The sequence below is a fragment of the Hemitrygon akajei genome, chromosome 12 (genome assembly GCF_048418815.1).
Source record: "Hemitrygon akajei chromosome 12, sHemAka1.3, whole genome shotgun sequence".
In the NCBI taxonomy this organism is placed as follows: Eukaryota; Metazoa; Chordata; class Chondrichthyes; order Myliobatiformes; family Dasyatidae; genus Hemitrygon; species Hemitrygon akajei.
In genome coordinates this window covers 28,043,976-28,061,661 of record NC_133135.1, presented here as the reverse complement: position 1 = coordinate 28,061,661, position 17,686 = coordinate 28,043,976, and the positions used below count along the sequence as shown (strand labels likewise).

Here is a 17,686-nt window from a genome sequence, read left to right as displayed (position 1 = left end):
ATTACAAAGAAAGCACCGTAGCATCTCTACTTTCTTAGGAGTTTGCGAAAACTCAGCATATCATCTAAAAGTTTGACAAACTTCTATAGATGTGGGGTGGAGAGTATATAGACTGGTTGCATCGTGGCCTGGTATAGAAATACCAATGCCCTTGAATGGAAAAGCCTACAAAAACTAGTGGAGACAACCCAGTCCATCACATGTAAAGCCTTTCTCACCACTAAGCACATCTGCAAGGACCATTATCCAGGGCATGCTCTCTTCTCCCCACTGCTATCAAGAAAGTGGTACAGGAGCCTAAGGGCCTATACCACCAAGTTCAGGAAAAGTTACTACTCGTCAAACTTCATGCCCTTGAACCAGAGGGGATAATTTCATTCAACCAAAAGTAAATTGTTCCTACAACCTATGAACTCATTTTCAATGGCTCTTCGTTTTCTACATATTGGTTATTTATTGTTTATTATTATTTTGTCTTTTTTCTCTTTTTGTATTTGCAAAGTTAGCTGTCTTTTGTATATTGGTTGTTTGTCCATCTTGTGTGTGATTTCTCAATAATCCTATTGTTTTGTATTTACTGTAAACAAAGATAGCACCAGTGAACAATGCAACCAAAGGCGACATCTATCTGTTTAGAAAACTACTTTTCATACTTCTTTTTACAAATATGATTCTGCTACTAAGCCTTTACGTGTGATTGGAACTTGTGATTTACACTTTGATGGTGCTTTTGGGCCAATTGAGCGATCTGGCTCTTTCCCGTCTTAGAGGGACTTTGGTGAGGTTTCGAGCCGAGTGTGAGGCCTAGAGCCCAAGTCCACGATCAACTCCGTCTCTTGCCAAACTCGCCGATTAAAACTTCAACACACACAAAATGCTGGAAGAACTCAGCAGGCCAGGCAGCATTTTGTGTGTGTTGCTTGGATTTCCGGCATCTGCAGATTTTCTCTTGTTTGTGATTAAAATATCAAGCAAGATTTGAATCAACAAGGATGAGAGTGGAAGACGAGCAGGTGTCCAGCGCAGTCTGCCTGTGTTTGACCAGTCTCTCCCACTCACTCACTGCTGCCAGAGGAAGGTGACTGCGCTTGACCGGTCTCTCGCTTGCTCTCGCTCTATACTGCCGGAGGATGATGCTGGAGTCTTGGGTTTTTGGCAAGGTTTAACTGACGTGCTTTATGGATTAGACTTGACAGTTCAAGTTAGGAATGCATTTTTTGCTTACTCCTTTATTTATTGCTATTTTGTGCGATTTTGATTGGGGTGGACTGGCTCTCCAGCCTGCACTCTACAAACAACTGTGCTAAATTGAATTGAACAGAACGAAACTGAACATTCCTAGACTGTCTCAATGACTCTGTGGTTTGAAGTTTCATATTCTGTGCTTTCACTTGTTTTTTTCTACTTGCATGATTTTTTTTGCCCTTTGAGTGTTTGATATTTTCTTTGAACAGGTTTCATGGTGCTTCTTTGTTTCATGGCTGTCCATGGGAAGATGAAGCTCAGGGTTGTATACTGTTATACATAATAAATGTACTTTGTACTTTGAATGCCTACAAGAAAATGAATCTCAGGGTTTTATTTGGTGACATACGTACTTCAATAATAAATTTACTTTGAACTTTTTCTGTAACTGCAAACATTATACTCCACTTTGTTACTGTTTTCCCTTTGTACTACCTTAATGTACTTGTGTTTGGATGGCATGCAAAACAGAAGTTTTAAACTGTATCTCTACAAAGGACAATAAACCGACTACCAAGTACAGCATTTCTAGGAACCACACTATATAATGGGAATGCAAGACAACATGACCCTCTTAAAAACATGAACAATGGGCACCTACTTTCATTACCATTAACATACGGCTTAAAGCTACTTTGAAATTTGTATGTTTCTGTGCAGAAGCTAAGATATTTATGACCCTCTTTGGAATTAAAAGTCAATTAGCAGGCTTCAGCCCTGTGTTCATACTTCCTCAGACTTGTCTATTGACTGGCTCTTCTTCCACTGTGCTCCTGACTGCACATATACTAAAGCAGCTTGAAACACATTACTGCTAATGAAAGCTCTATGCCATCACTTCAGTACATTAAAGACAATTTTTTGACTGCCAGTAAATTGAGTTCTAATAAAAGAAAGGGACTGAAAATACTTCAGGTATAATGACGCAGGAAGCCATTTTCAGAGTGAGAGAGAAAACAGCAATCAATAGCTTATTCATGGAAGTTATTTATTATGGTAAAAAATTCAAACCAACAGACTAGATTAAGATGAAGTAAGTTAGAAACAAGAAGTCAAGAAGAATGCGTTTCTATAAAACTACAATTATAATTGAGAAAATGTGGCATGTAAAGTAAGTAGATCCTGAAAACAATAAATTCTATTTAACTTAAATATACTTATTAAATAAGGGATATCTAGGTAATACTATGAATTATCAAACTCTTCATTTGTGTGCAGTGAAATCTATGTTCATATAGATAGATAGATAGATAGATAGATAGATAGATAGATAGATAGATAGATAGATAGATAGATAGATAGATAGATAGATAGATACTTTATTCATCCCCATGGGGAAATTCAACTTTTTTTTCCAATGTCCCATACACTTGTTGTAGCAAAACTAATTACATACAATACTTAACTCAGTAAAAAAAATATGATATGCATCTAAATCACTATCTCAAAAAGCATTAATAATAGCTTTTAAAAAGTTCTTAAGTCCTGGCGGTAGAATTGTAAAGCCTAATGGCATTGGGGAGTATTGACCTCTTCATCCTGTCTGAGGAGCATTGTATCGATAGTAACCTGTCGCTGAAACTGCTTCTCTGTCTCTGGATGGTGCTATGTAGAGGATGTTCAGAGTTATCCATAATTGACCGTAGCCTACTCAGCGCCCTTCGCTCAGCTACCAATGTTAAACTCTCCAGTACTTTGCCCACGACAGAGCCCGCCTTCCTTACCAGCTTATTAAGACGTGAGGCGTCCCTCTTCTTAATGCTTCCTCCCCAACACGCCACCACAAAGAAGAGGGCGCTCTCCACAACTGACCTATAGAACATCTTCAGCATCTCACTACAGACATTGAATGACGCCAACCTTCTTAGGAAGTACAGTCGACTCTGTGCCTTCCTGCACAAGGCATCTGTGTTGGCAGTCCAGTCTAGCTTCTCGTCTAACTGTACTCCCAGATACTTGTAGGTCTTAACCTGCTCCACACATTCTCCATTAATGATCACTGGCTCCATATGAGGCCTAGATCTCCTAAAGTCCACCACCATCTCCTTGGTCTTGGTGATATTGAGACGCAGGTAGTTTGAGTTGCACCATATCACAAAGTCCTGTATCAGTTTCCTATACTCCTCCTCCTGTCAATGTTATGCTTCTCCACGTTTTTAACTACGAAGTTATTGTAAGAAACTTGCCAAAGCAATTTCATAACTGATCCTGAACAAGTTAACACACAATGCTTCAAGTAACACCAAGCAATGTGAAGAAAATAATCAGGTAACATGTTTTATTAAGCATAGAGATGGTGCAACAATACTAACAAGAAAATCCTTACATCAGACTTATTTCTCTCTCCACTACTCCTGCCCAAAATAAGTACTTTAACAGATTTGTCAGGCAAGATATCCCTTGAGGAAACCATGCTGACTACAGCCAATTGTATCAAAAGTACCCTGAGTTCTCATCCTTAATAGCTGACTACATCTTCACAATCACTGAGATCAGACTAAGTGACTTACAATTTCCTTTCTTCTGCCTCTCCCTTCCTGAAGAATAGAGCGGCATTTGCAATTTTCCAGTCTCCTGGAACCATTCCAGAAACCAGTGTTTCTTGAAAGATCATTACTAATTCCTCTAAAATCTCTTCAGCCACCTCTTTCAGAACCCTGGGGTGTACACTATCTGGTCCAGGTGACTTATCACCTTCAGACCTTTCAGTTTCCCAAGAATCTTCTCTCTGGTTATGGTAACATCACACACTTCATGGCCCCTGACACCTGAAACTTCCAGCATTCTGCTAACGTTATCCACAGTGAAGAATGACGCATTATTACTTATATACTTATTCAGTTCATCTGGCATTTCCTTGTTCCCCATTACTACCCCTTCAGCATCATTGTCCAGTGGTCCAATATGCACCCTTGCCTCTCTTTTACACTTTATGTAACCATATAACAATTACAGCACGGAAACAGGCCATCTCGGCCCTTCTAGTCTGTGCCGAACGCTTACTCTCACCTAGTCCCACCGACCTGCACTCAGCCCATAACCCTCCATTCCTTTCCTGTCCATATACCTATCCAATTTTTTTTAAAAATGACAATATCGAACCTGCCTCTACCACTTCTACTAGAAGCTCGTTCCACACTCTCTGAGTAAAGAAGTTCCGCCTCGTGTTACCCCTAAACTTTTGCCCCTTAACTCTCATGTCCTCTTGTTTGAATCTCCCCTACTCTCAATGGAAAAAGCCTATCCACATCAACTCTATCTATCCCCCTCATAATTTTAAATACCTCTATCAAGTCCCCCCTCAACTTTCTACGCTCCAAAGAATGAAGACCTAACTTGTTCAACCTTTTTATGTATGGTGAAAAATTCAAACCAACAGACTGGCTTACGATGAAGTAAGTTAGAAACAAGAAGTCAAGAAGAATACGTTTCAATAAAACTACAACTATAATTGAGAATTTTATGTTCTTTATGTATCTTAAAAAACTTTGGCATCCTCTTTAATATTATTGGGTAGCTTACTTTCATATTCCATCTTTATCTTCTTATGACTTTTATAGTTGCCTTCCATTAGTTTTTAAAAACTTCCCAATCCTCTAACTTCCCACTAATTGTTACTCTTATATGCCCTCTCATTGGCTTTCATGCTGGCTTTGACTTCTCTTGTTTGACACGATTGAGTCATCTTTCCTTTAGAATACTTCTTCCTCTTTGGGATGTAAATATCCTGTGTCTTCTGAATTGCTTCCAGAAATTCCAACCATTGCTGCTCTGCCAATCAATTCTGGCCAACTCCTTTCTCAATGCTTTGTAATTCTTTTTACTCCACTATGATGGACCTCAGGAAGACTAAACCAGCATTGTTCCCTGTCAGCATTGAGGGTGAGGACATGAATGTGCTGAGGACCTACAAGTACCTAGGGGGTGCACCTGAATAACAGACTTGAATGGAGCGCCAATACAGATGCTGCATATAAGAAGGACCAGAGTCACCTATATTTCCCGAGGAGACTGAGATCCTTTGGAGAATGCAGGGCTCTCCTTCATGTTTACCAGTTTATTGTCGCCAGTCTAATCTGATTAGAAATGCTGGCTCTGTTATAGGAGTCAAACCGGACATAGTGGAGGCTGTGGTAGAACAAAGGACCCTATGGAAGATCCTGGCAATTCTGGATAATGTTTCTCACCCTCTGTATGCCACTTTGGTGAAACAGAGCAGCACTTTCAGTAATAGACTAAGACAATTGCACTGCTCCAAAGAGCACAATGTAAGGTCATTCTTACCCTCAGCATAAGGCTCTATAATGAGTCAACCTATAGCTGGGAAAGTGATGACCTCCTCCTGTCAGACTGCTTAAGGTAATTTCTTTTTTACTTATTCTTCTTACTTCTCTTCTAATATTGTAAATCTGTGAACTTTTAATGCCACTGCGACACTGTAATTTCCTTTGGGCTCAAAGTATCTATCTACCTCTCTACCTGTAATACTAATACGCCTGACTTGAGCTTCTCCTTCTCAAATTTCAGGGTGAATTCAATCATACAATGATCTCTTTCCCCAAAGGGTTCTTTTATCTTAAGCTCTCTAAGAAATTCTGGTTCATCGCGCAATACCCAATCTGGAATAGCTGATTCCCTAGTGAGCTCAACCACAAACTGCTCTAAAAAGTCATCTGGTAGGCACTCGAGAAATCCCCCATCATGTAATCCAGCACCAAGCTTTCTGCATATTGAAGAATATGTATTGTAATATTGTATGACTATTGTAATATTGCCCTTTTGGTATGCATTTTCTATCTCCTGTTGTAATTTGTAGGTCACATCCTTACTGCTGTTTGGGGGGGGGCTTATATACAACTCCCATCAGGGTCTTTTTACCCTTACAGTTATTCAGCTCCATCCACAATGATTCAACACTTTACGACCCTAGGTCTCCTCGTTTTAAGGATTTATTTCATTTTTTACCAACAGAGCAACACCACCTCCTCTGCTTTCCTGCCTCTCCTTTCGAAACAATATGTATCTTTGAACTTTAAGCTCCCACTATAACCTTCGTTCAGCTGTGGTTCAGTGATGCCTACATCATACCTGCCAATCTGCAACTGTGCTGCAAATTCATCTACCTTATTCTGTATACTGCACACATTTAAATACAACACCTTCAGTCCAGTATTCACCCTTTTCAATTTTGCCCACCTTTTACATTGCAACTCATCCTGCCGACTGCAATTTTGCTCTATAAACAGCCTCTGCTCTCTACATATTGCCCCTGTGTGTAAACCAGCTACCTCATCTTCAGTACTATTATCTGCCTTTCTGACAATACTTCATGCATTGAAATATACACAGTTCAGGACACCAATAGCACCATGCTCAACCTTTTGATTCCTAACTTTGTGTGTCAGACAGAGTGGTCAGCAGCACTAGGGCTCCACAGGGTACTGTCCTGTCTCCTTTTCTCTTCACCATCTACACCTCAGACTTCACCTACAACACAGAGTCTTGCCATATTCTTAAGTTTTCTGATGACTCTGCCATAGTTGGATGCATCAGCAGGGGAGATGAGGCTGAGTACAGGGCTGATGTGAAAAAGACTAAGGAGCTGGTGGTGGACCTGAGGAGGGCAAAGGCATCGGTGACCCGTTTCCATCCAAGAGGTCCACGTGGACATGGTGGAGGATTACAAATACCTGGGGATACGAATGGACAATAAACTGGACTGGTCAAAGAACACTGAGGCTATCTACAAGAAGGGTCAGAGCCGTCTCTATTTCCTGTGGAGACTGAGGTCCTTTAACATCTGCTGGACGATGCTGAGGATATTCTATGAGGCTGTGGTGGCCAGTGCTATCATGTTTGCTGTTGTGTGCTGGGGCAGCAGGCTGAGGGTAGCAGACACCAACAGAATCAACAAACTCATTCGTAAGGCCAGTGATGTTGTGGGGGTGGAACTGGACTCTCTGACGGTGGTATCTGAAAAGAGGATGCTGTCCAAGTTGCATGCCATCTTGGACAATGACTCCCATCCACTCCATAATGTACTGGTTAGGCACAGGAGTACATTCAGCCAGAGACTCATTCCACCGAGATGTAACACTGAGCGTCATAGGAAGTCATTCCTGCCTGTGGCCATCAAACTTTACAACTCCTCCCTCGGAGTGTCAGACACCCTTAGCCAATAGGCTGGTCCTGGACTTATCTCCACTGGGCATGATTAACTTATTATTATTTAATTATTTATTGTTTTATATTGCTATATCTCTACACTATCCTTGGTTGGTGCAGCTGTAACAAACCCAGTTTCCCTCGGGATCAATAAACTATGTCTGTCTGTCTTTGTTGGAGGTCTTATCAACATCTGCCTCCACAACTTCTCCACTAACTGCTCTGCCACCCTGGTTCTCATCACCTTGTAACTCTAGTTTAAACCCCACCGTGTAGCATTAACAAACCTTCCCGCTAGGATATTAGCCCCCCGCATTTCAGATCAGGTCCAAACCGATCCTTCCTTACAGATCCCACCTTCCCTGGAAGATAGCCCTATGATCCAAAAATCATATGCCGTCCGTCCCACACAATTCCTTAGCCACATAATTAAACTGTATTATCTTCCTCGCTTTCTGGCCTTACTAGCATGTGGCATGGGTAGCAATCCTGAGATCACAACCCTGGAGGTCCTGTCCTTTAACTTAGCACTCAGCTCCCTGAACTCCCCCTGCAGAACCTCATCACTTGTCCTATCCACGTCATTGGTACCTACATGGACCACGACTTCTGGCTGTCCATCTTCCCACTTAAGAATGCTGAGGAGTCAGTCAGAGATATCCCAGACCCTGGCACCCTGGGAGGCAACATACTATCCAGGAATCTCATTCTCCCCCACAGAACCTCCTATCCGTTCCTCTACCTTACGAATCCCCTAACACCACTGCATGCCTTTTCTCCATCCCTTCCCTTCTGAGTCAGAGGGCCAGACTCAGTGCCAAGAGACCCGACCACTGTGAATTCCCTCCATTAGGTCATTCCAACACCACACCACTCACCACCCCCCCCGCCCCCCGCCGACATTATCCAAAGTGATATACCTGCTGTTGAGGGGGATGGCCACAGGGGTACTCTGCACTGGCTCCTTAACCCCTTTCCCCTTCCCTACTACTACTTCTCTATATGTCCTATCTATCAGTCGTTCAGCTTCCCCAATTATCTGGAGTTAATCCAGTTCCATCTCCAGCTCCGTAACGCAGATTGTTGGAAGCTGCAGCTGGATGCACTTTTCGCAGTTGTAGTCATCAGGGACACAAGAGGTCTCCCTGCCTACAAACATCCCACAAGAGGAGCATTCAGCTATCCTGACTGGCATCTCTACCATCCTGAGCAGATATAAAGTAGGGGGGAAAAATACTTCACCTAGAGCTTTTCTTTCCTTTGCTTTCTCAGACTGAAGTCTCAAAGACTTACAAGCACAGTGCCTGGATTGGAGAGTATGCTCTATCAGGTTGAGTGAACTTGGCCTTTTCTCCTTGGAGTGACGGAGGATGAGAGGTGACCTGAAAGAGGTGTATTGATCGTGTGGATAGCCAGAAGCTTTTTCCCCAGGGCTGAAATGGCTAACATGAGAGGGCATAGTTTTAAGGTGCTTGGAAGTAGGTACAAGGTGGATGCCAGAGGTAAGTTTTTCACACAGAGTGGTGGGTGCATGGAATGCACTGCCAGCGATAGAGGCGGATATAATAGGATCTTTTAAGAGACTCTTAGATAGGTACATGGAACTTAGAAGAATAAAGGGTTTATGCAGAAGGGAAATTCTAGGCCATTTCTAGAGTAAGTTACATGGTCAGCACAACATTGTGGGCTGAAGGGCCTGTAATGTGCTGTGGATTTCTATGTTTCTATGAAGATCTAAAGCCTTAAGATCTGACTCTATTTGGGGATTAGGATGTACTGCATTTCAGAGCTTAATATTCTAGCCATCTGAACAGCCAGTTTCTGAACATTCCTTACACATGATAATTATTTCTGTGCTAAACTGTACTAAAAAGTCAAACTACAAACCCCAATTTGATCACTTGACTCTCTTTAATAGTTATTAAACAGGTCTTTTTTTCTCCATAGACTGGGATTCAGCTACTTCTTGGAGCAGTACAGAACAGTACAAGCTCTTCAGCTCACAATGCTGTGACAACCTTTTAACCGACTCCAATATCTCTTAAATGCCCCTAATGTATCTTGCCTGTACCAACACCCTGGCAGTGTGTCCATGCACTTATCACTCACTGTAAAACACCTACCTCTGACATCTCCCCTGTACTTTCCTCCAATCACCTTAAAATTATACACTCTTATATTAACCATTCCACCCAGGGAAAGAGTAATTAGCTGTCCACTCTATCGATGTCTCATATTATCTTATACACTTATGTCAAGTCACCTCTCGGCCTACTTTGCTCTATATAGAAAAGCCCTAGCTAGTTCAACTTTCCTCTTAAGACATGCTCTCTCATCCAGTCAACATCCTGGTTAATCTCCACTATATCCTCTGCTCTGTAAAGCTTCCACATCATTCCTTTTATGAGGTCACCAGATTGAACACAATACTTCAAATGTGGTCTAACCAGAGTTTTAAGGGGCTAACATTATTACATGGCTCTTTAACTCAATCCCCCAAGTAATGAAGGCCAATACACCATACAACTTCCTAAATACCTTATCAATTTCTGCAGTTACTTTGAGGCATCAAACCTGCCCCTCACAAAGAGAAGCTGATGATCACTAATCAGACTATGCTTCTCTAAATGCTTGTCAATCCTGTCTCTAAGAATCTTTCAACAGTTCGCCCCACCACTGATGTAAGATTCACTGGTCTATAATTCCCTGTATCATTATTATTACTTTTCTTGAACAAAGGAATAACATTTGCCACCTTCCAGACTTCTGGGACTACTGTAGTCAGTGAGGACCCATCACAAAAGGTATAGTAATCACTTCTCTTTCCTCTCATATATCCCTTCCAGCCCCACGGATTATCTATCCTCATGTTTTTCAGAACCAGAATCAGGTTTAATATCACCAGCATATGCCGTGAAATCTGTTGTTTTGTGGCAGCAATACATGATAAATATACATTAAATAGTTGTTAAAAAAGGAATGCAAAATCACAAATAATAAACAAAGTACTGAGGTAGTGTTCATTGGTTCAATGTCCATTTAGAGAACCAATGAACACTACCTCACTATGTCCAGCAGAGGGGAAGAAGCTGTTCCTGAATCGCAGAATGACTGCCTTTAGGTTTCTGTACCTCTTTCCTGATGGTAACAATGAGAAGAGGGCATGTCCTGGGTGATGGAGGTCTACCTGAGGCACCGCTCCTTGAAAATGTCTTGGATACTATGGATGCTAGCACCCATGATGGAGCTAACTCATTTTACAACTTTCTGCAACTTAATTCAATCCTGTGCAGTACTCCCCTCATACCAGATGGTCATGCAATCAGTCAGAATGCCTTCCACAGTATACCTGTAGAAGTTTTTGAGTGCTTTAGGTGACAAACCAAATCTCCTCAAACTCCTAATGAAATATAGTCACTGTATGTCTTCTTTACAGCTACATCAATATGTAGAGACCAGGTTAAGTCGTCAGAGATATTGACACCCAGGAATTTGAAACTGATCACTGATTCCTCTACGAGGACTGGTTTCTGTTCCCTCTTTCTATCCTTTCTATAGTCCATAATCAGCTCTTTGGTCTTACTAATGTTGAGTACGTTATTGCTACACCACCACTCAACTAGCTGGTGGATCTCACTCCAGTATGCCCTCTTGTCATCATCTGAGGTTCTGCCAACAATGTTGTATCATCAGCAAATTTACAGATGGCATTTGAGTTATGCCTAGCCACATAGTCATGTGTGTAGAGAGCAGAGCAGAGATCTAAGCATACACCCCTGAAGTGCACCAGTGTTGACTGTCAGCGAGTTATTATTTCCAATCTGCAGAGGGAGATAGAGAAGCCCAGGTTCTAAGCTCTTTGATCAGAACTGTAAGAACGGTGGTGTTGAACGCTGAGCTACAGTTAATAAACAACATTCTGGCATAGGTATTTGTATTGTCCAGGTGATTCAAGGCTGAATGCAGAGCCAGTGAGATTGCAACTGCCATAGACCTATTGTGGTGATAGCCAAATTGCAGTGGGTCCAGGTCCTTCCTGAGACAGGAGTTGATTCTAACCATGACCAACATCTCTAAGCATTTCATCACAGTAGATGTGAGTGCTACTGGACGATCAGTCGTTAAGGCAGCTTACACTGCTCTTCTTGGGCACTGGTATAATTGTTGCCCTTTTGAAGCAGGTGGAAACTTCCAACCGTAGCAATGAGAGATTGAAAATGACTTTGAACATCCCTGCCAGCTGGTTGGCACAGGTTTTCAAGGCCTTACCAGGAATCCATCCTCTTTCTTCACTTCGACATGTTCCAGTATGTTAGCCTGTTCTATGCTGACCACACAATCGTCAAAGTCCCTCTTCAGTGTTAATCCTGAAGCAGAGTATTTATTAAGAACCACCCCTACACGCTCTGACCAGGCACGTTTCCTTTTTTAACCGTGCTCAGACCTATCCTCACTGTAGTCATCCTCCTGATCTTCATCTAAGTAAAGAATTCCTTGGGGGTTTCTTTAATCCTACTTGCCAAGGCCTTCTCACGTCCCCTTCTAGCTCTCCTAAGTCCATTCTTAAGCTCCTTCCTGCCTACTTTATAACTCTCAAGAGCCCTGTCTGATCCTTGGTTTCTGAAATTCAAGTATGCTTCCCTCTTCTTGACAAGATGTTCCACATCTCATTGATCATGGTTCCTTCACCCCACAAATCACTGCCTGCTCAATCGCACAAACCTATCCAGAACCCCTTGCAAGTGCTCCCTGAACAACCTCCACATTTCCATTGTGCAAGGGGGCCTAAATACCCCCTTGTGCAATTGGATCCTGGATTTCCTCACTTCTAGACCCTAGTCAGTTCAGATTGACAAAAAGAAACATCTCCCCCACAATCTCCATCAGCACAGGAGCACTGCAGGAATGTGTACTTAGCCCCTGCTCTACTCGATTTACACCTATGACTGTGTGGGTAAGTACAGCTCCAACACCATATTCAAGTTTGCTGAAGAAACCACTGTTGTGCGCTGAATTAACGGGGGAAATGAATCAGCATACAGGAGAAAGATTGAAAACTTGGTGTAATAACAACAACCTCTCAATCAATGTCAGTAAGACCAAGGAACTAATTGTAGACTTCAGGAGAAGGAAACCAGAGGTTCAGGAGCCAGTAATCATCAGAGGATAAGAAGTGGAGAGGGTCAATAACTTTAAATTCCTGGGTGTCACTATCTCAGAGGATCTGTCCTGGACCCATCATATAAATGTTATTGCTAAGAAAGCATGGCAGTGCCTCTACTTCCTCAGGAGTCTGTGGAGATTCAGCATGTCACCAAAAACCTTGGCAAACCTCTATAGATATGTGATGGAAAGTGTGCTGACTGGCTGCATTATGGTCTGGTATGGGAACACCAATCCCTTTGAGTGGAAAATCCTACAAAATGTAGTGGATTTGGCCCAGTGTATCACGGGTAAAATCCTCCCTACCATTAAGCACATCTACATGAACCCATGAGCATCCATTATCAAAGATCCTCACCATCCAGGCCATGCTCTTTTATTGCTGCTGTCGTCAAGTGGAAGGTACAAGTGCCTCAGGACAAGCACCACCAGGTTCAAGAACAGTTACTATCCCTCAAACACCAGGCTCTTGAACAAAAAGGGAGAGCTACACTCATTTAAGGACTCTGTTATATTGTTATTTAATGCTCATTGATATTTGCAGTTTGTTTACAGTTAACAGTTCCTGATATTTACAGGTTACAGTTACTGTTCTATGGATTTGCTAAGCATGCCCGCAGAAAAATAATCTCAGGGTTGTATGTACTGACATGTATGTACTCTAATAGCAAATATTTACTTTACTTTCCCTCAGCACAGCTGTTCCCAATTTACACTCCCAAGCTGATGACTAATAACATCACCAATCACCCTCCCCCAATATACATTTTTCAATACTGCTTGTTCCTGTCCCTATTCAAGGCTACGGTCACTGACTCTGAAATGCTCTTCCATTGACAGATTGACCAGGTTCACTGCGTAGCAGCAGATCCAGTGTGGCCTCTCCTCCAGTCAGCCTATCAACATAATGTGTCAGAAATCCTTCCTGGACACACCTAACAAATCTTGCCCCATCTAAAGACTAAAGAGAAGCAGATCAGTAATCAACAAATTGAAGATACCTTTGGTACCCTGTTATTTCTGCATCTTTTCAAATCTGCGTCCCAATCCATTCCTCAGTGCCTCTGCTGCGTGCGTGCGTGCGTCTGTCTGTGGCGCGCCGTAATCTACAGAATACTCCCAATGAGTAGTTTCTGACTTCCACATGCGTGTGAGTGTGTGTGTGTGTGCGCGCGTGCGCGAGAGAGTGTGTGAGTGTGTGTGAGAGTGAGAGTGAGAGTGAGAGTGAGAGAGTGAGAGAGTGAGAGAGTGAGAGAGTGAGTGAGTGAGTGAGTGAGTGAGTGAGTGTGTGTGTGTGTGTGTGGTGCACCGTCGTCTACAGAACACTCCCAATAGAGTAGTTTCTGACTTCTACGTACGATAACTTAGTAGACAATCCCTCCACACCCTTACCATTAGTTTCATACTTGTTCTATAAAAATTCTGTCCTGTCAAGTGAAAACCCTAAATCAAAGTCTACCTTTCTTTCTGTACATTGCTAATTAATGAGGTACTTAATGAATACTTTACTTCAGTATTCACTATGGAAAAGGATCTTGGTGATTGTAGTGCTGTTTTGCAGCAGACTGAAAAGCTTGAGCATGTAGATATTAAGAAAGAGGATGTGCTGGAGCTTTTGGAAAGCATCAAGTTGGATAAGTCACCAGGACCATTGGAGATGTACCCCAGGCTACCGTGGGAGGTGAGGGAGGAGACTGCTGAGCCTCTGGTGATGACCTTTCAATCATCAATAGGGACGGGAGAGGTTCCGGAGGATTGGAGGGTTGCGGATGTTGTTTTTTTTTATTCAAGAAAGGGAGTAGAGATAGACCAGGAAATTATACACCAGTGAGTCTTACCTTAGTGGTTGGTAAGTTGATGGTGAAGATCCTGAGAGGCAGGATATATGAACATTTGGAGAAGTATAATATGATTAGGAATAGTCAGCATGACTTTCTCAAGGGCAGGTCGTGCCTTACGAGCCTGATTTAATTTTTTGAGGATGTGACTAAACACATTGATGAAGGTAGAGCAGTAGATGTAGTGTATAAGGATTTCAGCAAGGCATTTGACAAGGTACCCCATGCAACGCTTATTGAGAAAGTAAGGAGGCATGGGATCCAAGGGGACATTGCTTTGTGGGTCCAGAATTGGCTTGCCTACAGAAGGCAAAGAGTGGTTGTAGACAGGTCATATTATGCATGGAGGTCGGTGACCAGTGGTGTACCTCAGGGATCTATTCTGGAACCCTTACTCTTCATGATTTTTATAAATGACCTAGATGAGGAAGTGGAGGGATGGGTTAGTAAGTTTGCTGATGACACAAAGGTTGGAGGTGTTGTGGATAGTGTGGAGGGCTGTCAGTGGTTACAGCGGGACACTGATAGGATGCAAAACTGGGCTGAGAAGTGGCAGATGGAGTTCAACCCAGATCAGTGTGAAGTGGTTCATCTTGATAGGTCAAATATGACGACAGAATATAGTATTAATGGTAAGACTCTTGGCAGCGTGGAGGATCAGAGGGATCTTGGGGTCCAAGTCCATAGGACACTCAAAGCTGCTACGCAGATTGACTCTGTGGTTAAGAAGGCATACAGTGTATTGGCCTTCATTAATTGTGGAATTGAATTTAGAAGCCAAGAGGTAATGTTGGAGCTATAGAGGACCCTGGTCAGACCCCACTTGGAGTACTGTGCCTAGTTCCGGTCACCTCACTACAGGAAGGATGTGGAAGCCATAGAAAGGGTGCAGAGGAGATTTACAAGGATGTTGCTTGGATTGGGGAGCATGCCTTATGAAAACGGGTTGAGTGAACTCGGCCTTTTCTCCTTGGAGCGACAGAGGATGAGAGGTGACCTGATAGAGGTGTATAAGATGATGAGAGGCATTGATCGTGTGAATAGTCAGAGACTTTTTCCCAGGGCTGAAATGGTAGCCACAAGAGGACACAGGTTTAAGGTGCTGGGGAGTAGGTACAGAGGAGATGTCAGGGGTAAGTTTTTTTTACTCAGAGAGTGGTGAGTGCGTGGAATGGGTTGCCGGCAACGGTGGTGGAGGTGGATACGATAGGGTCTTTTAAGAGACTTTTGGATAGGTACATGGAGCTTAGAAAAATAGAGGGCTATGGGGAAGTCTAGTAATTTCTAAGGTAGGGACATGATCGGCATAACTTTGTGGGCCGAAGGGCCTGTATGGTGCTGTAGGTTTTCTATGTTTCCACGTTTCTAATTAGCTTGTGTCCTGTGGAGGAAATCTCAGTTATAAAGAATGATTTCAGAAATGAATTGGCAATATTTAAAAAGGCTATTTCATACCACCTACAAATGATCGCTGCTGCAGAGACAACTGTAAATCAATAACTTGGAGGCATTTTAAATTGACAGACATTTTCACAACGGGTAAAGACTAAAGATTAACAGTGCTACAACATAAAATCAATAGTAGTGTAATGTCTAATGCCTGGTAACTCATTGCTTATTGCATAGTGCATTCTTTCAAGAACGCAGTTAAAGTGAATCTCAAGGTTGTATATGGTATACTTAATAAATAATAAATGTATTTTGAACTTTGAAGTGGCTACTGACCTATTTAGGAAATTATTTTGCCTCATACAACACTATAACTGGAGAGCTGAATGACAACTTCTTGTCAAAAGTGTTCCTTTCTCTAACATAAATATTCAGTTTGCAATCCCAAAGGATTTCCCAAAAGGGAAGAGAAAATTGGGATAATCAGAAGGTTCCAAGGATATTCAAGTTAACAATTTTTATTCATCTAAACAATAACATTTAAAATTCATATCAATACAGATGCAAGATGGTACTCATCTATCACCTTCAATTCAGTAAGAAAGTCTGGATCAGAATTAGGTTTAATACCACCAGCGTATGTCATAAGATTTGTTAACTTTACAGCAGCAGCATAATGAAATACACGATAAACAAATACAGATGGAAAAAAACTGAATTACAGCAAGTATAGATATGTCTATTAAATAGGTAAGTAATGCAAAAAATAAGAAATAAAAGAAGTAGTGAGGTAGTTCATGCTCATAGGTTCAATGTCCATTTAAAAAATCAGATGGCAGAGGATAAGAAACTCTTCCTGAATCACTGAGTGTGTGCCTTCAGGCTTCTGTACCTCCTTCCCAACGGTAACAATAAGAGGGCACGTCCTGGGTGATGGGGGCCCTTAATGATGGACACCACCTTCCTCAGGAACCACATTTGAAGATGTCTTGGATACTATGGAGGCTAGTAACCAAGATACTCCACAAAATAATGTAATAATTGTCAATTAACAAGTGCATAAAGAGATACAGGAGGTGGTTGGATTTAAGGATTTCACTGAAGGAAATAACTGGAAACAGAAAACCAAATTTAGGGAGAGAATTCCATAACTTAAGGCCTAAGAAACGAGTCACAGTGAAGAAAGTAACACAAATAAGACAGCAGAAACTAATCCTTCAGAAATGGAGCACAAAAGGTCTTAAAGGCATGAAAAGCTAAAGGAAATCTGTAAGACAAGGAATCATAGTTGAGCGAGGATTCAAAAATTACTATGAGTATTTTTATATCAAGTATGCCAATAATGACACTAGTTATAATTTAATCCATTTAATAGTTAAAATCCATTTATTTTGATGAAGTTCTGAATTGTGGCGAGATGCATAGATAAAATGAGCACAGATTCTGGACTATACTGCAGAAGGACATCCGCCAGGAATTACAGTACCTCACTGATATTAGTAATGAAATACAAACACAGCACGGTGGCAGGGTGGACCAGTGCTCCAGGGTATTAATGTTTCCTATCGTGAAGCAATACAGTTAATAGATCATAGAACAATGCTCTATTGTTTTGTAAAACCATTCTTCAATAGTTTACCATACTCACAGTTCCAAAGTCTAAGAGCTTTCTAGCTCCTACATCCTTTGATCCTTACCTTCCAAGTTCCTTGTTCCCCACATTGGCAAGATGTATTCTTTATTCTGACAAAGCTGACTTAGATGTTCAAAAGTCAACAAGGAAGAGACACATGCATGGTCTTGTGGGTAAATCTAGGAAGAAAAAAATATATTCATTAAAACTATCCACTATTAAACCCTTGCAAAATATCAGTAACATGAAACAT

At 41.8% G+C, this 17,686-nt stretch overlaps 1 protein-coding gene across 6 annotated transcripts in view; it reads right to left on the bottom strand.

The window, feature by feature from the left end:
• The window catches only part of szt2 (SZT2 subunit of KICSTOR complex), a 242,331-nt gene that overhangs the window by 173,851 nt on the left and 50,794 nt on the right, over window positions 1-17,686 (bottom strand). For all 6 annotated transcript variants that reach the window (XM_073062784.1, XM_073062788.1, XM_073062786.1 and 3 more), the window contains exon 20: window positions 17,498-17,612. In XM_073062784.1, the coding sequence (XP_072918885.1) occupies window positions 17,498-17,612 (115 nt within the window). The remainder of the gene's footprint in view (window positions 1-17,497; window positions 17,613-17,686) is intronic.